General features: G+C 36.8%; 1 protein-coding gene across 1 annotated transcript in view; it reads right to left on the bottom strand.

Annotated features, from left to right (window-relative positions):
- The window catches only part of LOC138267388 (beta-1,4-galactosyltransferase 1-like), a 167,564-nt gene that overhangs the window by 2,732 nt on the left and 137,478 nt on the right, over positions 1-27,354 (bottom strand). The window contains exons 5-6 of the mRNA XM_069216291.1: positions 24,455-24,577; positions 784-888 (exon numbers count right to left, since the gene is read on the bottom strand). Coding sequence (XP_069072392.1) covers positions 784-888; positions 24,455-24,577 — 228 coding nt within the window. The remainder of the gene's footprint in view (positions 1-783; positions 889-24,454; positions 24,578-27,354) is intronic.

Here is a 27,354-nt window from a genome sequence, read left to right as displayed (position 1 = left end):
CTGTAAAGCTGCTATAAAATGTTTGATCATTTAAAATATTTTGGACTCACTGAAATTTATGTCCCACATGAAGTACAGAGATGATGTTCTCTCGCTCACTTTGAACTTATCATGAGTATTGGAATATTGGCAGCAGGGACCACAGGATGCACACAGTGCATCGGATACCCAGGTTCTGAAGAATGGGGCGCCCCAATGTTTGACGTAAATGTCGGCTCACATTAGTTGCACTTTGTAACTGGTCACTGACACCCATGGTTTCATTTTTTTTTTTTAATTCAGTTGTGCAATTTTATTTCCACTAGAATTTCTAACCAAGGCTTTGGTACCTTTTATCAGAGTATTAGGCCCAGGTGATATTTCAGTTATGCTTGCAGAATTTCATGTAATTTCTACCACCTCAAACTACAACTGTGGTGCGAAATGCCCGAGATGATGCCATTAAACCGCGTCTGGTAATTGAGACTTTGGGTAACAATTTCCATTGCAGGGGCACAGAAAGAACATGAACAAAACAAACATGATTAGCGATTGTTAAATGAGTTGTGGAATGGGAATTTATGCAATGGTTTAGCCCAAAATGCTTCCTAGTGCCAAAAATGGACGTTAGAATGGATTCCTTGCTAAACATTTGTGCAAATGCAGAAATCGGCGGATCTGTAATAACTCAATTTTTTGTGCATTTTACATAATTTCCACCATTACAATTATACAATTTTCAGTCAGCCCCAAATAAGATATCCCCTGTGCATCATTGTATCACTATGTGGTATGGCAACTTACTTCTTTTTGTTGGTTTCATTGCCAGGATCTCGATGATGTGGAATCATTTTGGACCTGGCCATGACACTGTTGGGCCGCTCCACCCTCATCCCCGCGGCGACCACCCTGTGATGGTGAAAGCAGACCATGAGCGGATGAAAGAATGGAAGTTTGTCAAGCACAGTCAATGGAATAACCGCCCTAGACACGGTTCAAAGTAATGCCACTCACTATCACTCTAGATGCACCAGGAGAATAATTGAGCTTTTGGTAGAAAAGTAGATGAAGGACGGGAGCAGATCTACTATTTGAAAGTTTGAGAGTTTCACACTACATGGAGGAAAAGCAGTGGTTCCCAACCTTTTGACTTCCGTGGACCCCCACTTTATCATTACTGGAACCCCAGGATCCCCACTGAATCCTTATTGGAATTCATCCCCCCCCCTACTGAGTCATTACTGAAAGCTGGGTACCTAATCTGTTAATATTAGTTAATTTTCTAAGCAGTCGCGGACCCCCAGAGGTCCCCAGACCCCAGGTTGGGAACCACTGATCTATGGAATAAGGTGCATATTTTTTTCCAGAGGAACCAAGAAGTCTTTCAGCATAATAAGGATATCTTTTCCTAATTAAGTATTTAGGACTGAAGTCAAAAATAGCTTTACAATATACTTGTTTCAATCTTCTCCTTCATTTCTACAGGTAGTCCACAAATTTTCAGTTCAGATACATGGTTTCTGCCTCTAAGGTTGCAGGGCGAATGTTGGGGGTCCATTACATCAGCAATGCCTTTACGTAGAGGTAGGTATCATTTTAAGCTCACATCATTTATGTGCCTATAGTAATTTGTTATAGAAATTATTACGATTTGCATTAAAAAAAACATTTTACATTTATAAAGTAAATATATATTGAAATTAATGTTAACATCCGAAAGTATTTAAAGGAAAAGGGAAAGAAAAAAATGGCTAAAAGGAAAAAGAATGAAAGAACAAGAGAAGTTTAGGAATGAAGGAAAAAGATGATAAGATGGAAAGAAGGACAGACAAAGAATTAAAGAAGGAATTCAGGAAGGAAAGAAGACAGGGATGAAGGAAAGAAAGGGAAGGAAAAGGAAAGGTGGAAAGAAGGAAACGGGAAAGGAAGGACAGAAAGAAGGGAAAGGAAGGACAGAATGAAAGAAGGGAAAAGTAGGGCAAGAACAGGAATAGAAGGAAAGGAAGGGTAATAAGGAAGGGAAAAAGTGAAAAACATAGGAAGGAGAGAAAGAAAGGTAAAGAAGAAAGAGGGAAGAAAAGGAAGGGAATAAAGGAAGGACATGAAGAAAGGAAGGACATGAAGAAAGGAAGGACATGAAGAAGAAAAGGAAGGGTTGAAAAGAAGAAAGGAGCAACAGGAATGAAAGAATAGGAGGAAGGACAGAATGAAGAGGAAAAGACAGAAGAGGGCAGAAAGGAGGCAAATAAAGGAAGGAAGAGAAGAAGCAAGGGAAGCAAGGAAAGGTGAGAAATAAAAGAAAATAAGGAAAAAGGGTAGGAAAAATAAGGAAGAAAAGAACGAAGGGAGACAGGAAGAGAAGGAAGGAAAGGACAAAACAAAAAGAGAAAGAAGGAGGGAAGAAGGAAAGCAAGGAGGGAAAGGAAAAGAAGAAAACAAAGAATGAAGGATGGACAGGGCAAAATGATGGAAGACAAGAATGAAGGAATAAAAAACAGGATGAAAGGGAAGAAAAGGAGGAAGGAAGATGAAGGAATGGAAGAAAAAGGGAAGGAAAAGATGTAGGAAGGAAAATGAAGGGTTGGAAGAAAAGAACAAAGGGAAAAAGCAAGGAAGGAAAGAAGGTAGGTAACTAAGTAAAAAAGGAAACGTGAAATGAAAGAAGAAAAAAGGTAAGGAAGAAAGGACAGAATGAAATAAAGACAGCAAAGGGAAGAAAGAAAAATATGAAGTGAAGAAAAGAACGAAGGAAAAGAAGTAAGGAGGGGGAGAGTTAAGAAAGGGGAGGTAATGAAGGAAATAACAAAAGGAAGGTAAAAAAGGAAGAAGGAAGGAAATGAGGGGAAGAAAAGAGGGAAGAAAGGAAAGGACGGAAAGGCAGTATGAAGAAAAAAGAAAGTGAGGAAAGAAGGAAGGAAAAGAAGTGAGAAAAGGACTTAAGGAAGGATGGGGAAAGAAAATGAGAGAAAGAAAGGGAAGTAAAGTAGAAAAGAAAGTAGGAAAAGAAAGGAACTAAAAATCAATTAAGAGGAAAGGAAGGGAAAGAATGAAAGAGGGTGGAATAAAACTTAAAGGGATGAAAACGGAGGAAGGGAAAGAATAAGGAAGGAAGGGGTTAATTTAAGGAAAGGAAAAAGTATAGAAAGAAGAAAAAAGGAAGGAAGAGAATAAGAAGGAAAGCACAGAAATGTCAGAAGGAAGGAAGTAAATCGAAGAAAGAAGAAAGGATAGGAAAGAAGGACAGAAAGGAAAGAAAAGTAGGAAGGAAGAGAAAAATGAAGGGAAGGGAAAAAGGAAGTACACACTGGAAGGGAAGAAAAAAATGAAGGGTTGTAAGGAAGAAAAGAGGAAAAGGAAGAAGTGAGTAAAAGAAGAGGAAGGAATGATTAACGAAAACAAGGAAAGAAGGATAGGAAGAAGAAAAATGGGGGAAGGAGAGAAAGAAGGAAACAAGGAAGGGAAGAAAGATCTAATAAAGGGCAAGAAGAAATAATGAAAGGAGAAATTGAAAGAAGGAAAACAAAGGACAGGATGAAAGAAGGAAAGGGTGGAAGAGAAAAAAGGAAAGAAAGAGGAAGAAAGGAACAGAAGGAAAAATGAAAGGAACTGTAAGAAAGAAGGAAAGAGGAATGGAAGAAGAAAAGGAGGGAGAAGGAAAAGAAGAAAGTAAAAGGAAGAAAAAAGGAAAGAAAGATGACGGGAAAGAGCAATGGAAAGGGCAAAGGGAAAAAAAGGAAGGAAAGAACAAGGGGAAGGCAAAAATGAAGGACAAAGGAAAAAATGAAGGGGTGGAAGAAAAGGAAGAATGAAGGACTAATTGGAGAGAAGAAGGAAGAAAATGGAAAAAAGGACGGAGGAAGAATAAAAAGAAAAAGTGGAATGACAAAAAGAAAAGATAAGAGGGATGAAGGGGAGGAATAAATTAAAGGTAAATAAAGAAGGAAAGGAAGAATGAAAAAAAAGAAAACGACGTAAAAAGGAAGGATAGGATAAAGGGAGGAAGGAAGGGGAAGAAACAAGGAAAGAAAAATGAAAGGAAAATAAAGTGGAGGAAGGAAGAAAAGAATGAATGGAAAAAGAAATTGAGTTAAGGAAAGAAGAAAGAAAAAGAAAAAAGGAAGGAAACAAGTGAACGAGGAAGGGAATGGAAGGAAGAAAAGAGCAAAGAAGGTTAAAATAAGGGGCATGAAAGAAAAAGGAGAAGAAAGGAAGGAAAGAATGAAGGAAGGAAAGAAAGGAGGTGGCCATGAAAAGAAAAAAACGGAACAGATGAAAAGGAAGGGATGAAAGACTGAACGGAGGGAAGAATGAAAGGCAAGGATCGAACAGAGGGAAACAAGAAGAAAAGGGAAATAATGGAAAGAATAACAAGAACGAAAAGACAAAAGGAAGAAAGAATGAAAATAAGTAGGAAAGGAAGGACAGGGTGAAATGAAAAAAGGAAAATACAAAAGTAGGAAGGATTACAAAGGACGGAAGGAAGTGAAGAAGAAATGCAAGGAAAGAAGAAAAGCATATAAAGGAAGAATAGGGAAGAAGGAAAGTGAAAGGAATAAAGGAAAATTAATTAAGGAAAGAACAAACTAAGGGATGAAGGAAATGGGAAGGACAGAAAAGAGAGAAAAAGGAGAAAAGAAGTAAAAAGGGAAGAAAGGAAAGGATGAACTAAAGGAAAGAAGAAAATAATTAAGGGATTAAAAAGGAAAGAAAATAGAAAGAAAAGAGGATGGTAAGAAGGAAACAGGAAGGCAAGAAAGAAGGACTGAAGGATGGAATGAAATGAAGGAAAGCAAGTACAAATAGAAGAAAAGAATGAGGAGAAGGAACATTTACAGAAGGGAGGAAAGGAAAGAGGGACGGGAAGTAGGGAAAGGACAAAAGGAAAGGATGGATAGAAAGTAGGGAAAAGGGAGTGAAAAAAGGAAAGCAAGGAAAGAGTGAAAGAACACAGGGAAGGAAATAAGGTCCATGGAAAGGAAGGAAAAATTAAGGAAGATAATCATGAAGGGAAGAAAAGAATGGGAGTAAAGAAAGAATGAAGTAGTAAAGAAAGGGAAGAACACAGGAAAGGAGGAAGGGAAGGAGGAAAAGCAGAATGAAAGAAGGAATGGAAACAACGGGAAGGAAGAAAAAGAAAGAAGGAAGGAAGGGGACAATTTAAGTATAGGGGAAGAAAAGGGAAGGAAATTAAGGAAGGAACAAACGTAAAAGTAAGGAATGTAGGAAAGGAACAAGGAAACGAGGGAAGGAAAGAAAGATGGAAGAAATTGAGATATGAAGAAAAGAGAAGGAAAGAAAGGATGAAAGGATGTGAGAAAAGGACTATCGGAAGGAAAGGAAGGATGACGGAAGGAAGAAGAAAGAAAAGAAAGTAAAAAGAATATAAGGAAGGAAAGGGTAAGAGGAATGCAGTGAAGGACTATCGGAAGGAAAGGAGAAAGAAAAACATAAGGAAAGAAAAAGGCGAGGGAAGGAAAAGAGGAAAGGAAGAGAAGGAAGGGAAACAAGGAAAGAAAAAATGAAGGAAAGATAGGAAAAAGAAAGGAAAGGACACGCTGAAAGGAGGAAGGAAGGAAGGGAACAACAGAAAGGAAAGAAGAGAAGGAAAACAAAAGTAAGGAAGAGGGAAGGAAGGGTAGACAAAAAAAGAAAGGGAAGAGCGGGATGAGAAAGGAAGGAAAGAAAGGAGAGAAGGAAGGAGAAGGAAATAAAAAGAAAAGAAAGGACACGCTGAAAGGAAGGAAAAAATAAAGTGATGGAAGAAAGACAAGAATGAAGGGAAGAAGGAAGGAAATAATAAAGGAAATGAAGGAAGGGAAAGAAAGGAAGAAAAGAAAGGGAGGAAAGAAGGAATGTAAACAAGTAAAGGAAAAGAAAGGAAAAGGAAAAATAAAGGAAAAGGGAAAGGAAAGGAAGGGGAAAAGGAAAGAAGGGATTGGAAGAAAGGAAAGGGAAAAATGAAAGGGTAGGAAAGTATTAAAGTGAGGAAAGAAGGAAAACAACAATTAAGGAAAGGAAAAGTGGAACAAATAAAGGAAAACATGAAGGGAAGAAAAGAAGAAAGGGAGATAAAAGGGATGCAAAAAAGGAAAAAATGAAAGCAGGAAGGAATGAAAAGAAACTAAGAATGAATGTAACAATTAAGGAAAAAGGAAGGAAAAGAAGGGCAGCAATTAAAGGAAAGAAGAAAGAAGAAGAAAAAAGGAACAAAAGGTAGGAAAGTAAAGAGGAAAGTAAGGATAAAGGGATGAAAGACAACGAAAAAGAGGAAAGAAGAAAGAAGGAAAGAAAAAGGCTGTGAAGGAAAGCAATGGAGAAAGAAAGGGAAGGAAAGAGAGGGAGGAAGGAAGGTAAGGAAAGGACAAAAAGGAAGAATAAAAGAACAAAGAAGGAAGGATAGGAAGAATAAAAAGGATGGAGTTGGGTAAGCTGAAAGTAAGGAAGGGAAGAAGAATGAAGGAATAAAGGGAGGGAATAAAATGAAGAGAATGAAGGAAAAAAGAAAGGGAAAAAAGAAGGGGAGACAGGATGAAACAAGGTAAATTAAGAAAGGAAAGATGGGATGAAAGAAGAAAAAGAGCAAAAAGGAGGAAAGAAAAAGGAAAATAGAAGGAAAGAAGAAAGGCATAGCGTAAGGGGGAAGCAAAGAAAGATGTTCGGTGAAGGAAGAAAAGATTGACGGGAAAAAGGAAGAAGGAAAGAATTAAGGAAAATGAAAGTGAAAAAATGAAGAAAAATCAAAAAAGAAGGAAGGAAAGGAAAAGGAGTGAAATGAAACAAGGGAAGGAAAGATGCAAGGAACAGAGATATGAAGAAAAGGAAGTAGGAAAGAAAAGAAGGAAGAAAAGGAAGAGAGGAAGAAAGGGAAGTAAAGGAGAGAAGGAAATGAAGCAAAGAAATAAGAAGAGGAAAGGAAGGAAGAAAAGGGTTGGAAACAAAGGAAGGAAATGCTGGGAAGGAAGAATGAAAGGAAAAGTAAGAAGGGAAAGGAGGAAGGAAAGGAGAAAAAGATGTAAATGGGACGGGAACGAAGGATAGCAAGCAGGTAAGGAAGGGCGAAAAAAGGAAAGAATGAAAGTAAGGAAGGAAGGAAAAGAAATGAAAGGAAGGATAGGAAGAAGGAAAGAGAATTAAAGCAGTCAAGGGAAAAGGAAGAAAAAAAGACGATATAAATGAGCAAAGGAAAGGACATAGGAAAGAAAGAAGTCATAAGGAAAAAACAGGGAAGATAAAAGAAAGGAAAATGAGAAAATTGAAGGGTTGGAAGCAAGGGAATAAAGGAAAGAATGAAGGCATAAAGGGAGGGAGGAGGAAGGAAATCAAAAAAGGAAGGAAAGGAAGAACGGAAGAAGAAACCAGGTGAGAAGGACAGGGTGAAAGAAGGAAATGCAACAAAAAAGCAAAGGAAGAAGAGGAAAGGAAGGAAAGAAGGATGATAAGGAAGGGAAGCATCACATAACGAGGGAAAGAAAGAAGAAAGAAAGAAGAAAGAAAGAAGAAACAAGAGAAAAACAAAGAAAGGAAAAAGACACACGGAAAATGAAAGGACAAATGGAAGAAAGAAATGAAATAAGGAAAGAGTGAAGGAAGTAGGAAAGGGTGAATAGAAGAAAGGAAAGGACAAAAGGAAGGAATGGAAGAAGGAATGCAAAGAAGGAAAGAGGGAAGAAGGAAAGGAAGAAAAAATAAAAGGATAGGAAAGAAGGAAGAGGGTGGAATAAAGGGAAGGAGTGAAAGAAGGAAGAAAAGGTATTAAGAATAAAGAATGACGGAAAGAACAAAGTCAAGGAAGAAGGGAAGTAAGGCAGAAAATAAGGCAGGAAAAGTGGAAGGGGAGGACGTAGTAAAAACTGGAAGAAGAGAATGAAGGGAGTTGACAAAGAAAGAATGGAAGAAGTACTGAAGGACATAAAATAACTGAAGGAAAGAAATGAAAGTAAGTGAAGAAAGGATAGTACAAATGGAAGGAAGGAATGAAGAGAAGAGGGAGGAAGGAAAGGAAAGTGATAGGAAGAAGAGAAAAATAAAAGAAAGGCAAGGAAGAAAAAGGCAAACAAGGTATGAATGAAAGAACAAAAGGAAATAAACAAGAAAGCACATAAAGGAAAGAAAAATTAAGGACAAGAACAGAAGGGAGGAAGGAAGGGAAGATCATAGGAAAGGAGTAAGGAAAGGAAGAATAGAAGGAAAAGCAGACTGAAAGAAGGAATGGACGTAAGAAAAGATGTTTGGTGAAGGAAGAAAAGAATGACGTGGAAAAAAGAAAGGAAGGGAAGAATTAAGGAAAATGAAAGGGAAAAAATGAAGGAAAAACAAAAGAAGAAGGAAGGTAGAAAAGGCAAAGGGGAAGGAGTGAAAGGGAACAAGGGAAGAAAAGAAAGATGAAAGGAACAGATATGAAGAAAAGAAAGGAAAGAAAGGATGAAAAGAAGTGGGAAGGGGACTTAGGGAATGACAGGGGAAGGGAGGCAGAAAGGGAAGGAAAACAGGAATGGAGAAGGGAAAGAAAGAAAAAATGTAAGGGCAGAAAGGATGGAAGAAAAATAAAGGGGTGACAAAGTAGTATGGAAAGGGTAGGACAAAGGAAAAATATGGGTTTAAAAAAAAAAAAAGAGATAGAGGCCGGAAAGAAGGAAAGAATGAATGGAAAGAAAACAGAAATGGAAGGATAGGAAGAGAAAAAAGTAAGGAGAAAGGGAAGGGGAAATAAAGAAGGGAAGAAGGAAGGACACACCAGAGGAACAAATGAAGTGCTGTAAAGAGGAAAATGAAGGCAAGAAAGGGAAGAAGTGAGGAAATCAAAGAAGGAAGGAAAGAAGGTGGAGGAATGATGAAAGAAAACAAGTAAAAGGTTCATATGAAGTGAAGGAAAGAAGGAAAGGATGTGAAGAAGAAAGGATAGGAAGAAAAGATGGAAAGAAAGCAAAGAGAAAAAAGGTAAGATAGGAGGGAATGAGTGAAGGAATAAAGGGAGGGAAGAAATAATGAAAGCAGAAATGAAAGCATGAAAACAAAGGAACAAAAGACAGGATGAAAGAAGTAAGGGGGAAGGGTAGGGAGGAAAAAAGGGAAGTTAGAAAGTAAGAAATTGGGACGGAAAAATGAAAAAGGAAAGGAAGAATGGAAAAAAAGGGTGTGAAGAAGGAAGGGTAGAAATAAGGAAAGGAAGGGAGGGAAAAAGAAGGGGAAGTAAAGCAGAAAGAAGAAAACTAAGAAGGAAAAATGAGAGAAAGGAAAGTTGATAGGAAGGAGCGATGGAAAGGACAAAGAAAAAGAAGGAAAGCACAAGGGGAAGGAAAAAAGGAAGGACAAAGGAAAAAATGAAGGTTTGGAAGGAAGGAAAGAATAAAGACAAATGGAGAGAGGAAGAATGAAGGACAAAAAAGGGAAATGACAGGATTTAAAAAGAAAGGGAAATGGGGGAAGGAAAGGATGCAAGGGAGGAAGGGATTGAAAGGAAGAAGGAAATTAAGAAAATTATGTAAAGTAAGGATAGGATAAAGGGAGGAAGAAATTTAAGGAAAGACAAACAGATGATAGGAAAGAATGAAGGAAAGGACCAAGTTAAGGAAGGAAACAAATGAAGGGAAGAAAGGGTCAATGTAAAAGTAGGACAGAAAAAGGAAGGGAAAGAAGGGAAAAAGGCGTGAGAAGTAAGGAAAGATCAAACAAAGAGGGAAAGGAAGAAGAAACAAAGCAAAGAAAGTAAAAAGGAAGCGAAGAAGGGAAAGGAAAAGGACAAACTGAAGGGAAAGAAAGACATAAGGAAAGAATTAAGAGAAGTAGGAAAGGAAGAAAAGGGTGAATGGGAAAAAGTAAAGTACAAAAGAAGGAAGGGTTAGAAAGGACAGAAGAAAAGAAGGAATGTAAGGAAAGAAGAAGAGGATGTAAAAAGTGAGAGAAGGAAAGAAAGGGTGAATGAAAAACCAAACTAAAGTATAAAGGGAATGAAGGCAAAAAAGAAAAAAAAGAAGTAGAAGAAAGGACAGAAGGAATGGGCAAAGTAAATGAAAGAAGAAAATAAAGGGATTAAAAAAGAAAAGGAAAAAGGAAGGAAATGAAAGAAAGGAGGGCAAAAGGAACTAGGAAGGAAAGAAACAAAGGAAAGAAGGAATGAAGGATAAAGGAGGAAGGACTAAAGGTCGAAAGGAATTAAGGAAGGGAAGTACAAATGGAAGAAAAGAATGAACAGAAAAAGAATTTAAGGGAGGGAAGGAAGAAAGGACGGAGAAGAAGGGAAAGGAGAAAGTGAAAGAACGAAGGGAAGCAAATAAGGAAGCACACAAACAAAAGGAAGAAAGAAAGAATTAAGGAAGAAAAGAATAAAGGGAAGAAAATAACAGAAGTAAGGAAAGAATTAAGGAATAAATAAAGGGTAGAAAATAGGAAAGGAGGAAAGAAAAGCAGAATGAATGGAAGTAAGAAAATATGACCGGAAAAGAGGGAGGAACAAAGGGAAGGAAGAAAAGGAGACAAAGTAAAGCTGAAGGCAATTAAAGGAACAAAGGAAGGAAGGAAAGGAAAGGAAAAAGAAAAGGAGGAATGAAAGAAAGGAAGGAAAAATGAAGGAGAGGAGATACGATGAACAGAAAATGAAAGAAAAGATGAAAGGAAGTGAGAAAAGGAAAGGAGGAGACGGGGAAGGAAAAATGAAAGGGAGAGGGGAAGTACAAAAGAATGTAACAAAGGAAAGGATGAGGGGATGACAATGAAGGACTATAGGGAGGAATGGAGACAGGAAAAAATATAAGGGAGGCAAAAGATTAGATGGAAGGAAAGAAAGAAGGAAATGAAAGGCCAAAAGGAATACAAAAAATGGTAAAGAAGAAAAGATAGAAAGGGAAGGAAAGAAAGGTCAAAGGAAGGAATGAAGGAAGAGGTGGGAAGGAAGGGTAGACAAGAAGAGAAAGGGAAAGAGAAGGATGAGAAAAAGGAAGGAAGGAAAGACCAGAAAGGAAAGACCAGAATGAAAGAAAAAAGGAAGGAAAAAATAGAGTTGGAAGGAAGACAAGAATAAAGGAAAATAAAAATTAAAGCAGGAAGGAAATAAGAGAAGACAACAAAATGAGGGCAGAGAGGAAAAGAAGGAAGGGAAGTAAAGGTAAAGGAAAAGAAAAAGTATAGCATGAAGGAAGAAAAAATGAATAAAAGTAAGAAAAAGAAAGGAAATAAAAAAGGAAGGAAAGGAAAAGGGGAGCAAATAAAGTAAAGAATGAATGAAGAAATGAGGGAACAAATTACTGAAAGGAAGAAAAGGAAGGGAAAGAAAAAAGAAAGGAATATTAAAAGGATTGAAGAAAAAGGGAAGGAAAGAAGGAAGAAAGGGAAACTTAAGAAAAAGGGGAGCAAATAAAGGAAAGAGTGAAAGGAAGAAGAAAGAAAGGGAAGTAAAGGAACGGAAGGTTGAAGGGATGAAAGAAAAGGAAAGAAGAAACAAAAGGAAGAATGAATGTAGCAATCAAGGAAAGAATGAAAAGAAGGAATAAAAGGCTAAAAGAAAGGAATAAAGAAAGTAAAGATAAAGGGAAGAAAGAAAAATGGGGAAAAAGAATAAAAAATTAAATGGCTGTAAAGAAAGAAGAGAAGAAAGGGAAGGATAGAATGAAAGGAATGGAAGGTAAGGAAAGAATGGACAAAAGGAAGAATAAAAGAAGGAAAGAAGAATGAAAGGAATGCAGGTGGGAAAGAAGGAAGAAAAGGTCAAAGGAAAGCAAGAAAATGAAGGGAGCAAAGAAAGGAAGAAGGACTGAAGTAAGGAAGGACAGGATTAAAGAAGGAAATGAAAGGACAGAAGGAAAGGAAGGGAGGAAGGGATTAAGATGAAAAGGAAGACAAGGGAGTAAATAAAGGACAAAAGGAAGGGGGGCAAAGGAAGGAGGGACAAAGGGAAGTACAAAAAGGAGAGAAAGGAAGGAAGGAAGCAAAGAAAGGAAGAAAAGAGGGAAAGAGGGAAAGAAAGGTGATAGGGAAGGATGGAAGAAAGGGGTTGGAAGCAAAGGAAGGAAAGAATAAAGGCAGGGAAAGAGGAAAGAAAGGAAAAGTAATAAAGTAAAGGAGGTAGGAAAGGAGAAAAGAGGGGAAGGGAGGGGGCAACAGGAGAACAAAAGGAAATAATTGACAAAAAGAAAAAAGAATGAAGGATAGCAAGGAGGGAAGGGAGGAAGAATTAATGAAAGAAGAGAGATGAAAGTAAAAAAGGAATATTAGGAAAAGAAAAATTAAAGGTAGAAAGGAAGGAAAAACAATTGGTAAGCACACTTGAAAGAAAGAAGAAATGAGAAAAATAACAGGGAACAAAAAAAGAAAGAAAAAATGAAGGTTTGAAAGTAAGGGAACAAGGAAGGAATGATGGAACAAAAGAAGGCAAGGATGAAGGAATGTAAAAGAAGGAAGTAAATCAAAAGGGTAGTAAAGGAAGAATGATGGAAGAAAAGGGGAAGGAAAAACAAAGTGAGAAGGACAGAGTGAAAGAAGGAAATTGAACAAAGGAAGGAAAAAAGAATGGAACGGAAGAAGGAAGCATCGCACTATAGAATGAAGGAAAGAATCAAGAAACAAGAGAAAAAGGAAAGAAAATAAACAGACACAAGGAAAAGGAAAAAAGGACAAAAGGAAGAAAGAAAACATTAAGGAAAGAAAAGAAAGGAAAGAATGAAGGGAAGTAGGAAAGGTTGAAGGGAAGTAGGAAAGGTTGAATAGAAGAAAGGATAACATAAGGAAGAATTAGGAATGAAGGAAGTGAAGGAATGCAGGGAAGGAAAGGAAGTTAAAGTAAGGAACTAAGGGACAAAAGGAAAGGATGAAGTAAAGGAGAAAGAATGAAGGGATTTCACACAAAAAGAAGAGAAAGTAAAACACACTGGAGGATAGAAAATGACTAAAGGAAGGAGAGATAGAAGGAAATGGAGGAATTATAATACAAATGGAAGGAAGGACTGAAGAGAAGAGAAGAGGACAGAAGGAAGGAAAGGAACAAGTGATAGGAAGGATGGAAAGGACAGAAGGAAAGAAAGACAGCAAAAAGGAAAGACGAAGGCACAGAAGGCAAGAAAGGAAAGACGGCAAACAAGGAAAGAATGAAAGAACAAAAAGGAAAGAAACAAGGAAGCACACAAAGGAAGGACAAATGAAAAGAGAAGAATGAAGGGAAGAAAAGATCAGAAGGAAGGGAAGGAAATAATGTAGGAGTAAAGGAAGGAAAGAATGTAAGGGGAATAGAAGGAAAAGCATGATGAACAAAGGAATAGAAGTAAGTGAAAAAAGAAAAGAAAGGGAAAACATGAAGGCAAAAACAAAAGGAAGCAAAATGAAGGTAGGAAAGGAGGAATGAAAGAAGGAAACAAGGGAAGACCAGAAGGATGCAATGAAAGGAGATAGGAAGAAATTTATTAAGAAGGACGTAAAGAAGTGAGAAAATAACTTAGGGAATGAAAGGGGAAGTACAGAAAGGGAAGGAAAACAGGAATGGAGAATGGAAAGTAGGAAATAATGTAAGGAGACCAGGGATGGAAGAAAAAAGGGGGGACAATGAAGGAAAATGGGAAGGAGAATGGAAACAACAGAAGAGAAGGAAGAAAAAATAAAGAAAGTGTGACAGAAGGAAGGAAATGAAAGAAGGAAAGGTAGAGTAGAAGGTAAAGACATGGCAAGAGTGAAGGGAAGGAAAGAATGACAGAAATGGAAGTACAGAAAGGAAAGAATGACGTAAGGGAGAGGGAAGGAAGGGTATAAAAGGAAGAGAAAGGGAAGAAAAAAGGATGAGAAAGCAAGGGAGAAAGGGAAGGGAAGGAAAGAAAGGAGAACAGGTCAGAAGAAAGGAAAATGAAAGGTTGGATGGAAGACAGGAATGGAGGGAAGAAGAAAGGAAATGGGGAAGGGAAAGAAAGAAGGAAAAGTAAGAAATATAGAAAAAAAATTAAGTAAGAAAAGGAAAGAATGAAAGGGATGAGAAAAGTACAAAGGAAGAACAGGAAAAGAAAAGAAAGAGAGGGACAAAGGGAACTAAAGAAGGAAGGAGGGAAAAGGGAAGAAAAGAGTGAAAGAAAGGGAGGAAAGAAAGATGAAGGAAAGGACAGGGATGGAAGGAAGAAAATGAAGGGAATGAAAGAAGAAAGAAAGGAAAACAAGGAAAGGACAATAGGAAGGAAAGGGGAACAAAAAGTAAAGGATAAAAATCAAGAAGAAGTGAAGGATAAAGGGACAAATGACAAGGATAAAATAAAGGGGAAGAAAAAAGGAAAGAAAGAAAGGGCAATAGGAAGATGAACATGATGTAAAAAGAAAAAAGGGAGGAAGAAAGGGCAGGAAAGAGTGGATGGAATGAAAGGAAGGGGAAGAAAAGGAAGCAAAGAATGAAAGGGAGGAAGCAACGGAAGGAAGGGAGGAAGCACAAAAAAGTATAAAAAGGAACACAAAAGGAACAAGGAAGAAACAAAAGGCCAAAAGAAAGGAAGAAAAGGAAGGAAAGAAGAATGGATGATTACATGGATGGAAGAAAGAAGGAACAAGGATAGGGAAATAAAAAGTAAATAAAGAATAAAAAGGAAGGGAAGAATGAAAATAAGAAAAGGAAGGAAAGGGAAACAAGGAAAGGAAAAAGAAGGAAAGGAAATGGAGCAAATAAAATAATGAAAAGAAAAAAGTAAGGAAGAAAAGGCCAAGGGAAAGACAGGAAAGAAAGGACATAAAGATTAGGGATGGGAGAAAGAAGGATACAAGAAAGGGCAAGAAAAAGGAAAGAAAGGACACAAGGCAAAGAAAAGGGTGTAAAGAAAGAAGGGAGGAAGGAAAGAATAGAAGGAAGAAAAGAATGAAAGGGAGGAAAAAGACAGTAAAGAAAAAGGACAAAAGGAAGAATAAAAGAGAAAAGATAGAAAAATGAGAAGAATGAAAGGAATGGATGTAGAAAAGGAGGGAGCAAAAACGGTAAAACAAAGAAGGGAATAAAGCAATGGAAGGAAAGAGTGAGTACAGGAAGGGAACAAGCAATGGAAGGAATGAAACAAGGAATTGAGGAAGGAAATAGGAAAGGAAAGGAGAAATGAAAGAAGGGCAGAATAAAAGAAGGAAATGAAAGGGAGGGAATAACAAAGAAAAGGGAGGAAGGAAAAGGTAAAATGGAAGGAAAGCATGCAAAAGGGAAAGGAAAGAAAATGAAAGAAAGGAAGAAAAGGAAAGAAATAATGAAAGTAAGCAAATGGAAGGAAGGAAGGAAGGAAAGGAAGAAGAAGTGGACAAAGGGAAGGACAAAGGTAAATAAAACAGGAATGAGAAAGTAATTGAAGAAAGGAGGGAAAAAAGGAAGGAAAGAAAATTGATAGAAAAAAGCAAAGAGACGTATAAAAGGAAGGAATGAATGGAATAAAAAGGAAGAAAGGGACACAATTAGGGAAAGGAAAAAAGGAAAGAAAGGGGAGAAAATAAAGAACGAATGGAAGGAAAGAATAAAGGAAGGATAAGGGGATAAAAGAAAAAAGGAAACAAGTAAAGAAAGAATGAACAAAGTGAAAAAAGATTAAAAGTAAGGAAAGAAGGTAGAAGCGTAATGAAAGGAAGAAAGGAAGGTAAGAAAGACAATAGGAAAGAGTGAAAGAAAGAAAAGAATGACGGGAATAGAAGAAGGCAGAAAAGGGGAACAAGGAAAGGGAAAAGGGAAGAAAAAGTAAAGAATGAAAGGAAGAAAGGAAGGAAGGAAGGAAACAAAGGGTGAAAAGAACGAATGGAAGTAAATAAAGGTAGGATAAAGGAATGGAAGAAAGAGGGAAAGAACAGGAAGAAAAAGGAAGGAAGAAAAGAAAGAAAGAAAGGGAAAAGGTGTAAAGAAGGAAAGATAGGAAGAAGGAAATAATGAAAGGAAGGAAACAAAGGGCAGGCAAGAAGCAAAGACACAAAGGGAAGGAATGAAAAATAAAGGGTTGAAGGAAAGTAAGAAGTAAAGAATTAAGGGGAGGATGAAGGAAAGGAAAAAAGGAGGAAGTAAAGAAAGGACAAAAGGAGGGGAGGAAAGAATAGAACAACGGGAATGAAAGGAGGGCAAGGAAAGGCTAGAAAGAAATGACAAAAGAAAAAGACATGAAGGAAAGGAAGGGAGAAAGGGAAGGAAAGACAAGAAATGAAAGTGCGGATCGGAAGAAGGAAAGATAGGAAGAGAGAGCAAGAAGGGAAGAGAAGAAAAGAAAGATAAGAATAAGGGAAGGAAAGGACAAAGGAAATAATGAAGGCAATGAAGAGAAAGAAGGAAAGAACAAAGAGAAGGAAAAAAGAAAAGTGTTGGAAGGGAAGAAAGGAAAGAATGAAGGAATAAAGGGAGGGAAGGAGGAAGGAAAGCAAAAAGGGAGGAAGAAGATCAAAAAGAAAATAAAGAATTAAAAGAAAAAATGGAAATGAAAAAGGAAGGAGAGATGACCGGATGAAGGAAAAGAAGGAGGGGAGGAAAGTAATGAAAGTATGATGGGAAAGAACGGAAGAAAGAGAAGGGAACGGAAGAATAGAAGGGAAAAGAAGGCTTGAACAGAAAGAAGGAAAGAAAACAAGAGCAGAAAGGAAAGGGACACAAGAAAAAAGGAAGGAAAGGGACAAGGAAGAAAGAAAAAAGCAGGAAAAAAAGAATGAAGGGACGTAGGAAAGGGTGAATAGAAAAGGAATGACAAAAGAAGGAAGGATTATGGGGAAGAAGGAATGCAAGGAATGACAAGGGGGAGGAACAAAAGGAAGGAAAAGATGAAAGGAAAAAAGAAAAGCACTGAAGTATAGGAAGGAATGAAAAGGGAGGAAGAAAAAGAAAGGAGTGAAAGAAGAAGAAAATATATTAAGGAAAAAGAAGGAAATGAAGGAAAAATTCAGGGATTAAGGGAAGTAAGGCAGAAAAGAAGGAAAAAAAGGAAAAGATGAAAGGAAGGAAAGGATGAAGTAAAAGTTTGAAGGGATTAAAAAAGAAAGAAGGGAAGCAAGGAAAGAAGTACTGGAGGATAGAAAAGCACTGAAGGAAGGAAAATATAAATGGAAGAAAGGAATAAAGGGCCTGAGAGAAAGCAGGAAAGAGGCTAGGATAAAGGGAAGAACAGAAGAGAAGAAAAGAAGGGAAAAGGGACTAACAAAGGCATGAAAGCAAAGGTAAAAAGAAAATGTAAAGAAAAAATAAAAGTAAGAAGGAAAAGAATGGAAAGAAAAGAACTAATGAAAGGGAGGAAAGATGAAGGGTTGGAAGGGAAGCAAGGAAAATAAAAAGAATGGGAGGAAAGGATAAAGTAAAAGTTTGAAGAAAAGAATGAAGGGATCACAAAAGAAAGAAGGGAGGAAAGGAAAGAAGTACTGGAGGGTAGAAAAGCACTGAAGGAAGGAAAATATAAATGGAAGAAAGGAATAAAAGGCATGAGGAAAAAAGGAAATGTAAAGAAAAAATGAAAGAAGGAAAAGAATGGAAAGGCAGTTACTAAGGGAATGAAAGGAAGGAAAGATGAAGGGTTGGGAGGGAAGGATGAAATAAAGAATGGAAGGAAAGAATGAAGAAAATAATAAAAGGAATGAAAAGGTGAAAGGGGAAGGACAAAATGAAGGAAGCAAAGGAAAGAAGAAAGGGAAGTAAAGGAAAGGAGGAAAGAGCAAAGATAAGGAAAGAAGGAAGGACACGCCGGAAGGAAGGGAAGGGGAAAAGGAGGAAGACAAAATGAAGGAGTAACAGAAAAAAGAAAGGAAGGAACACATGGAAGAAAAAAGGTAATTATAATGGGAAAGAAGGAAAAAAGGATGGGAAGGAAGAAAAGAAGGATGGGAAGGAAGAAAAGAAAGGAAAAAGGAAAGGAAGAGGGGAATAATGGAAGGAAAGGAAGAAGGATCTAAGTGGAAAGAGAAAGAAAGCAGAATCAAGGAAAGGAAAAAGAAGAGAAGAAAAAGGGGCAAAAGAAAGTACTAAGGAAAGGAAAGGGTGACTGGAAGAAATGAAAAAAGACAAAAAAGAAAGAAGGGTTAGAAAGGATAGAACGAACCAAGCAAGGAAAAAAAAAGAGGGGCTAGTAAAACAAGAATGGGAAGGAAGGATGTAAAGGAAGGAAAGGAAAGGAAAGGGAGGAATAAAGGGAAAGAAGGAGTGAAGGGAACAAAGGAAAGAATGATTAAAAACAAAATAAAGGATTAAGGGAAGGAAGGAAAAAAGAAAAAATGAATGAGGAAGGAATGAAGTAAAGGAAGAAAAGAATAAAAAGAAAAAAGAAAAGACATGAAAAGGGAAGAGAGGAAAGAAAGGAGGAAAATAAGGACTGAACGACAAAAACGAAGGAAAGAAAATATAAATGGAAGGAAAGAATGAAGAAAAATAAACAATTTAAGGCAGGGAGGAAATAGAGGGAAGAAAGGAAAATGGACAGGAAGCAGGGAAATGGTGAAGGAAGGATAGAAAGAAAGGAAAAGATGAAAGGAAGAAAGTGAAGGAGGAAATATAGGGAAAGAAGAGAAAGGAGAAAAGAAAAAAGGAAGAATGAAGGAAGGGAAGGAAATAAAGCACAAAAGGAAGGAAAAACAAAGAAAAGAATGAAGGGAAGAAAAGAATGTGAGAAGGGAAGGAATAAAGGAATGGAAGAAAAGTAAAGAAGGCAGGAAAGGAGGAATTTAAGAAAGAAATGAAAGAAGGAAATGCAGAAACAAAAAGGACAAGACAAAGAAAGAATTAAACGAAAGGAAGGAAAGAAAGAAAGGATGAAAGGAAGCCAAGAAGGGAAGAACAAAGGGAGGAAGGAAAGAAAGGATGAAAGGAAGTAAGTGGAAAACAAGGAAGGATATAGAAGAAGGAAAGAAAGAAGAAAGGAGGGAAGGAAGGAAACAAGCAAAGAAAGATGGATAGTAAGGAAGATGGGAAGGTGTAAAGGTAAGAAAAAATAAGGAAAATAAATAAGACAGGAAAGTACAAAGGAAAGGAAGGAAAAGGAAAAAAGAATGATGGGATGAAGGAAAGAGGAAAGAAGGAAAAAAGAAAAAAGGATAGGAAGAACTAAGGAAAGGAAAATAATTGAAGAAAGGACACACCTGAAGGCAGGACAAATAAAAAGGTTTGAAGGAAGAGTGAACAAAGGGAATAAAGAAAGGGAAGAATGAAGGAAATCAAAGAAGGAAAGAAGGTAGGAAAAGTAGTAATGGAAATGAAGGAAAGGAAAACGGGACTAAAGGAAAGAAAACTCAAAGAAAAAGGGAAAAGGTGGAATGAAGAAAAGAATGTAATGAAAGGATAGGAAGAAAGGGAAAGAAAGAAGGAGGGAAAGAAAGAAAGGAAGTGAAGAAGACAGGAAGGGAGGATGGATAGGAAGGAAATAATGAAAAAGGGAAAGAGGGAAGTAAGAAAAGTGAAAAAAGAAGGAAGGGGAAGATAAATGAACAATGGATAAGAAAGAAAAGCTAGGAAAAAAGGGCAAAGGGAGAGAATAATTTAAAGATGAAGGTAAGCAAGGAAGAAAAGAGAAGAAAAACGGAAAGAAAAAAGGAGGGAAAAGCAAAGTAGGAAGGAAATAAGATGATGAAACTTAAGGCTCAAAAGGAAAGAAGAAATGAAGGAAGAAATATAAAAGACAAGGAAGGGAAATAAGAAGGGAAGGAAAAGGACTAAAGTAAAGAAGGAAATAATGAAGGAAAAAAATGAAAGAAATGGGAAGGAAGAAAAGAGAAAGGAAAGGAAGGACAGGTAGAAAAGAAAAGTCAAAGGGATGGAAGAAAGGAAAGAAGGGAAACGAAGGGAAAGAAGGAAGTAAATGAAAGGAAGGAAGTCTTGAAGGCTAAAATGAAACAAAATGAAAGAAGAAAGAATAAAAAGAAGGAAAATGGAGAAAAGATTAAAGAAAGGGAAGGAAGGAGGGGAGAAAAGAAGGAAAGAATGAAGGAAAGGATAATGGGAAAGAAGAAAAGGAAAAAGGGAAGGAAAAATGACGGGAAGGGAAACGTAAGAAAATAATTAAGGAAAATAAAAAAAGATAAGGAAAAGCAAATGAAATAAAGGGAAGAATGAAAGGAAGGAAAAAAGTAAGTAAAAGAACAGAAGGAAATGCAAGAAAGAAAGGGAGAAAGAAAAAAGGAAGAGACAAATGAATGTAAGGGCAGAAAGGAAAGAAGGAAAAAGGAAAGAATGAGGTAAAAAGGGAAGGAAGGAAAGCAACAGAAAGGACATAAAGGAAAGAAGGGTTTCAAGGAAGTAAGAGAAGACCAAGGTAAGAAAAAGTGTAGAATGAAAATAAAGAAATAGGAAGGAAAGGTGTAAAGGAAGTAAGGAGATAGGGAAGGAAAGAAGAAAGGTCACTCCAAAAGCAAAGGGAGGAAAAAGGTGTTGGAAAGAAGAGAATAAAGTAAAGGAAGGAAGGGCAGAATGAAGAAATAAAAAGAAAGTTAAAAAGAAAGAAGAAAAGGAGGTCAGGAAGGAGGAATAAAAGAAGGGATAGAGACAAAAGGAAAGAAGTAAAGATGTCAGAATGGAAGAAGGAAAGGAATAAATGGATGGATCAAGAAGGAAATAAGACAAGAATGGAAAGGAATAATAAAGCAAAGAAAGTAGTAACCAAAGAAAGGAAGGCAAGAATGGAGTACGGAAAGAACAAAGGGAAGGAGGAAAGAAAAGGAAGCAAAAAGGAAAGTATGGAACAAGGAAGGAAAGAAGGAAAAGGAAAGAAAAAGGAAGGGTGAAGGGCCAGAAAGAAGGAAGGGAATAAGGAATGGAAAATAGGAAAAAGGGGCAAAGGGAAAAGGAAGTTCAAAAGAAGGGAAGTAAAAAGGAAAGTAACGGAAAGGAGGTAATAAGAAAAGCGAAAGAAGGAATGGTAAAGGAGGAAAGAATGAAGGGAAGGAAAGACAGTAAAACAAAAAGGAAGGAAGAGAATGAAGGAAAACACGAAGAGTGGGAAGGAAAAGAAGAAAGCAAACAATGGAAAAATGGCCAAGAGGAAGGGAGGAAAAGAAAAAGGAAGGGAAAGAATGAAGGTTGTTGAAAGAAAGGGAAAAAGGAAGTTAAGAAAGGAACGAAGGAAGGAAGGTAAAGAGCAAAGGGAAGGAAAGATGGAAGGAAAGACCAGAAATAATCAAATAACGAAAGAAGGTCAAAAAATGAAAGAATGAATAAAAAGGAATAAAGGGAGGGAATAAGGAAGCAAAGGAGGAAGGAAATGAAGGAATGAACAGAAGGGAAATAATTAATGGAACAGGAAGGGAAGGACGAAAAGAACAAACGGAAGAAAAAAATGGATGAAAGGAAATATGGAATGAAAGAAAAGAAAGGGAACAAGGAAGGGAAAATAGAAAAGAAACAGAATGAAGGGAAGGAAGGAAGGAAAGAAAGAGGATTAAGGCAACACCAAAAGTAATGGACAGAAGAAAGGAACAAAGAAAAGGAAGGGAAGAGGAAGAGATGAAGGGAAAACAGAGGGAAAGGAAGGAGGAATGTGAAGAAGACAGGAAGGGAGGATGGATAGGAAGGAAATAATGAAAAAGGGAAAGAGGGAAGAAAGAAAAGTGAAAATAGAAGGAAAGGGAAGATAAATGAACAATGGAGAAGAAAAAAGCTAGGAAAAAAGGATAAAGGGAGAGAAGAATTTAAAGTTGAAGGTAAGCAAGGAAGAAAGGAAAGAAGAAAAACAGAGGGAAAGAAAAAAGGAGGGAAAAGCAAAGTAGGAAGGAAGTAAGATGACGAAACTGAAGGCTCAAAAGGAAAGAAGAAATGAAGGAAGAAATATAAAAGACAAGGAAGGGAAAATAAGAAGGGAAGGGGAAGAAATGGAGGAATAAAAAGGAAGGAAGGAAAAATGAAGAAAGGAAGAAAAAATGATAGAAAAGAAAGAAGGAAAAGGAGAAGGAAGGAAAGAAGAAGGGAAATGAGAAGGAAATAAGAAAAAGAAGGAAGGAAGGAAAGGAAAGAAAGGAAAAGGGAAGAAAGGAAGCACAATATGAAAGGAACTACCAATATGAAGAAAGAATGAAAAGGGAAGAAAAAAGTAAAGGAGGATTATGGAAGGGATAGCAGGAAGGAAAATAAAGGAAGCAAGAATGGAAGATAAAGGAAAGAAAGCAGGAAGTGAAAGGAAAGATGGTAAGAAAGGAAAGAAGGGAAAGATTGAAAGGAAAAAGGAAGAAAAATTAAAAACTGAAAAGGAAAGAAGGAAAAGAGAAAGGTATAAAAGAAAGATGAAAGAAAAGACGTAAAGAAAACTGAAGAGAAAGGAAGGTGGGAGGAGGGTAATAAATAAAGGATAGTGAGAAGAAAAGATATGAAGAACGGAAGGATATAAGGAGAAGAGAAAGGAAGGGTGAAAGGAAGACAAAAGTTGGGAAGAATCAAAGAATGGAGATGAAGAAAAGATGAAAAATGAAAGGAAGAAATGGAAAAGAGCAGATAAAATGAAAAGTAGAAAAAACTAAAACTGAAAAAAGGAAATTAAGAAAGTAGAAAAAGGAAAGCCAAAAACTAGATAGAAAGGAAGGAAGTGGCAGTATTAAAAAGAGCCATAACGAAATACTTCAAACAACAAAAAAAAATGAAAGGAAAGTGAATGGAATAAAGAAACAGAAAAAGCAAGAAAGAATTAAAAAGAAAGTGGAAAGAAAAGGAGTGAAAATGACGAATAAGAAAAATGCAGTGAATTAAGGTGAGAAGGAAGAAGAAATTACAACTAAGGAAAGAAGGAATCTGGAAATTAGCAGAAATAAGGGGAAAATAAACAAAATAAAAATTGTAAACAGAAGAAGAGAATAAGAAAGGAAGGAAAGAAAGGAAAGGCAAAAGAAAAGAAGTAGATAAATACATTAGAAGCTAGAAAAAGGAGAAAGGGGAGAAAGCAAGAAAGGGCGAAAAGGAATCAAAATGGAAAGAAAAGAAAGAGAAAGAATCAAAGAAGGGGAGTGGAAAAGAGAGTAAAGAGAAAAGGGTGTATATATAAAATACACTTACCTTTGAGGTAAAGGCCATCAAAGTAAAATTCATCATTTTGCTTTTTAATGACATTGTGAAATGCAGAATTATTTTAAAACAATTCTCACTAGACCTCAATTTGCAAGTTGTTTTTTCAACATAAATATTGTGCTCAAGTAAAAAAAACAGAATGCAACTTTGCCAGATTTTTCCAGAAAAATATTTTGTTGGCACATAAAAATAAAAAAATCACTAAATTATGAATCTGATGTTATTTCTTTCTTGGAACCCATGTTTGTTTATATTTCCCAACACTTTTTAAAAAACAGAACTTCCTGAAACTCGTTTTCCATAGCATTTCACAATATTTGCAGAAGTTAAATCCCACAACTGGCGCATACAAGACTTTCCTTCTTCCAAGGGAATCCGTGTCAGCGTAGCTAGCTGCAACCATTACTGAACCTTTGTTATTCTTCACAACCCATCTGAACTGGCTTGCATCCAATGTGATTTAACTAATCTGATAATTGGTATTTTAAAAGTAAAAAGTGTCTATAGCATTTGATAGTTATACAAGCTGGGAAGGGCTTTATCGCGCTGGTGATAGGAGACAAAGGTATATTTCTCGGTAGACTGCTGAAGTTTTTTTTAGGATCTAGATTGCCTGAAGTATCTGCAGCTCATTCAGTCAAATTAACATTAGTTGGGGAGCTTTACACATTTCTCTTACAGGCACATGCAGAATTTATTGTTGTGGTGAAATGATATCCAGGTGACTTTAATAGACCCCCAGAATACCAGAACATTTCATGAGCACTACTGAGAATTAGTTGCAAAACATAGAACCTTTTAGCTAACACATTTGGAAGATTTTGCTATAAAATTAATCAGCTGACCAAATCTTAAAAACTAAAATTCACGAGGGCTCTTATATGTTTCGATACAGTGGGCGAGATGTAGCCTCTGCAGTAGCTGTGCAACATATGTGGCTTCTATTAAAACATTTCCAAGTCAGTTTGTGGCTGCAAATGTGCCTGAAGTTGGCTGGTTGTGTCGGACATCTAGCAAAATGTATTAAAGACCTCATGTCTGGGTCAAAAGTGATGTCACTTACTACAGTGTAACAGGGTCAAAGGGCATGTTCTGTTGATTTTACCATCCCCAGGACCTTGTCACAACAGCACTGTCTGATCATCGTGTGTGTGAAATTTTTTAAGTTCGATAACAATGACCAAATAGGTAACCGCTTCCATCTGAACGATTATTTCACTATCACTGTACATGACATCATTGACAAAAAAAAAAAAAAAAAAGATGGTGTGTTGGCAATCAGATTTGAATGTTTAATATGAAAACTATATACACAAATCTGCACACACAATTAGTAATTGTTACTTATAATAACTATAATTATGAAATATGTGTGGAACATTCACTGTGTCGAAATCTTGCATGACATTAGAAATTTCCTGCATTTTTCCGAATGTTTAAGAACAAGACCTAGCCAAAAACAAAATTACAAAATTTCACTTCCACAGGTCTATTGCACATGACTAGTTTCAAGGTGCTGTCTGCCAAATTTAGAAAAGATGAGTGCACACAAACCTTGAATACATTTCATCGTCTTCTCCGCCCCAGCCCCAGAAGGCATTTGAAAACCCGTTCACTTTTTGAAACTGGGTCTTGGAGAAGGCGGTCACCCCTCCGAAAAGAGTGTTATACAGTAACCTGTTAAAAGAAAATGTGGAAAAATGTATTCTAGTTCTCTATTCCATTTTAGACATGATTTTAGGGTTTATTGAAGAAATACATTGATGCATATGAAATGTTTTGGCATCACAAGACCAGTATAACTCAAGTTAATTTGCATTTGACTAAAATAAATACAAATTAAATTTTAAAAAAAAGAAATTACATCAGCAGTTCTGGCCCAATTTTAAATAGATTGTGACATTTTTCTTACACCAGTGTAATCTTGCGGAATTGCTGAAATGGGACTTGCTTAATGTGTGGCAAATACTGCCCATTGTGTATAATGCACGATTTCACAACATTTTTGGTCATATGAATGATTTGAGTAGAAAATGTATTGCAGAGAAATTTTCTCCTTGAATGGACATTTTATACTCCACTTACTCAGCTATTTGTATCTTGAGTAGCTTTTTGTTTGAGGTATACCTGATGGAGAAGAGCTACTTGAGATAACAGGAAAAAGGGTTTCCTTAATGGTTTCCACTTAATACGAGTACGTTTGTAAAAATTACATGTATTTCGCAGGCCAAGTGATTCATGGTTTAAAATGGTTAGGAAACATAATTTTTTATTTTCACCCTTCACTGAATGCCTACAGTGAGAAATAGATGGAAAATTGTCAGCATAAAATGCCATCAAATTTGGCACATGCATAATATACTTTGGGACTATGAGTGCCCAAACCAAAAAAAGAAGAGTTGTACGAGAAATGCATTTTGTGAATACGTGTGTATCTAGGAAGTGATATCCTTTGAATAGGCCAGAACAATATATCAATATGTGTATGTAATAAGAATTAAAGCAAACAAAACATACTAAACAATTTAATTAATGCCTAACTAGTAGAGCTGGAACGAGAGAGGCCTTTTTCTTGATTTAATCAGTTTTTGTCATGTAATTGATTAAACTATCTAGCTTATTTTATTTGGTGAACCAGCATGGAAAACACACTGAATGATATGAAAATGGTGGTGTGAAGCATCTCATTTTAAAAAGTCTTATTGAAATATTGCTTATAATGGGTTTTATGCTATTATTTTAAAAGCATACTCATGAGGTAATGAGAAAGTGTGACAGCTAAATATATATCTGTATACAGTTATATATATATATATATATATATATATACATACATACCCACACACACATACATAGGTTGTAAAAATGCATTTTTTGTTATGTTGGTATAGCATGAAGAAAGCAAATATTTTGCAAAACATGTTAAATGGAAATAAATTGGATGTAAATTGAGAGTAAAATTATTTTAGAACTGATAACAAATAATTTTGAGATTATTTGTTTCATAAGAGGGACTGTAAGAAATTACCTTGGAAAGTATTCATTCATTATTTCTCCTTCTTAGCCAGGGGTGACATCAAACCCACTCTAAAGTGAAACGTCTTACGCAGAAGAGGGGGGTGGCGGCTGCCTGCGGCCAGAGGAGCTGCTCTTCAGCCAGATGTTGAGGCGCACAGCATTGCTACTGATGCTGGAGAGCATCAAAGACTCTGCTCTCACTGAACTTTACCCAAGTCCATCCATTTCAATGGTCCTTCCACAGTGTCAGCTGGTGCACTGCATACTTCCTAAAGCCACATGCAGGGTCCAGCACTAAATAGAACTATCTCACAAACTGGTGCCAGGGCACTGCCAATGGGCAACACCATACATACCCTGCAGTAAAGCATTCAGGCATGGTTAGTGCCTTTTTAAAATATCAGTAATTACACGAGAGAGCGGAGGGATGTGCACAAGTTGAAAGAAGCTTGTTAAAGGGTGAAATCTATTTCTGCCTGCCTTGACAGTAGACGATCAGGAATTGTACAGCCACTCCCCCTCCGTCCCAATAGGGAATAGAAAAGGCAGCTGTGTGCTGTGGCAAGGTCTTTCAGATTCCAGTTCACCAGTTACAAATTGTACTTAGTTCAGAAACAATGAAAAATGCTCTAGAGGTCTGACCACAGACACAGCAAAGGCAAGGGAACTGTTGGGGAAAAAAAGACACCATAACCAGTCTCCAGATGCACCTGGAATCTTCTCAATGGAATTTCACCCAAATGCACCACATCTGACCAGTAGTAGCCATTAGCTACTGACCCTCAGGACCTTCAGCCAGAGAAATCATATAGGCTCCCTGGCAAATGCACAGCAACAAACATTATGTTTGATATAAAAACATGTTGGGTGAGGTTTGCAGGAAAATTAGTTATGGGAGGAGGTGCAAGTAAAAGGCTTTCTCTGGGTCTACAACAGCAACATTCTTCAGTGGCCCAAGCCCTGCAGTAAAGAACCTTTCCAGAACCTTCCTGTCGAAATTTAGCAGAATTCTTGCCCAGTCTGGATTTGCATTAAAATTATACATTTACATTTCATGCTGCATTGCTTCTATACCATATGTAGTACATTAGTGCCTGTAATCCCTATGTAAAAGCATGTTTCTGATTTCTTTATTACAGTTGAGTTGTTAATGACATCTCTAGTCACCAGTCAAATAACTGATGCAGCTGCTCAATTGTAATACGTTATTACAGTTGAGTGGTGACGTCTTTGGTCAACTGGCAAAGGTATTATTACATTGCTACTCAACTACAGTTGAGTTTTGAAGTCATAATGCCTGTGCCCAAGGTGAAAGGCAGATCATAGACCATAATTGCTTCTGCAGTCTAAACAAGCATTGGCAAAGCCAATAGGTCTTGCCTATGCGAGAGCTATTAGCTTTGACAATGTCTTTTAGCCATGTGCGCAGCATGACT

This window comes from Pleurodeles waltl, chromosome 12 (genome assembly GCF_031143425.1).
Source record: "Pleurodeles waltl isolate 20211129_DDA chromosome 12, aPleWal1.hap1.20221129, whole genome shotgun sequence".
Lineage (NCBI taxonomy): Eukaryota > Metazoa > Chordata > Amphibia > Caudata > Salamandridae > Pleurodeles > Pleurodeles waltl.
The sequence above is the reverse complement of the archived record's forward strand: the minus strand, read 5'-3'. Positions and strand labels throughout refer to the sequence as shown.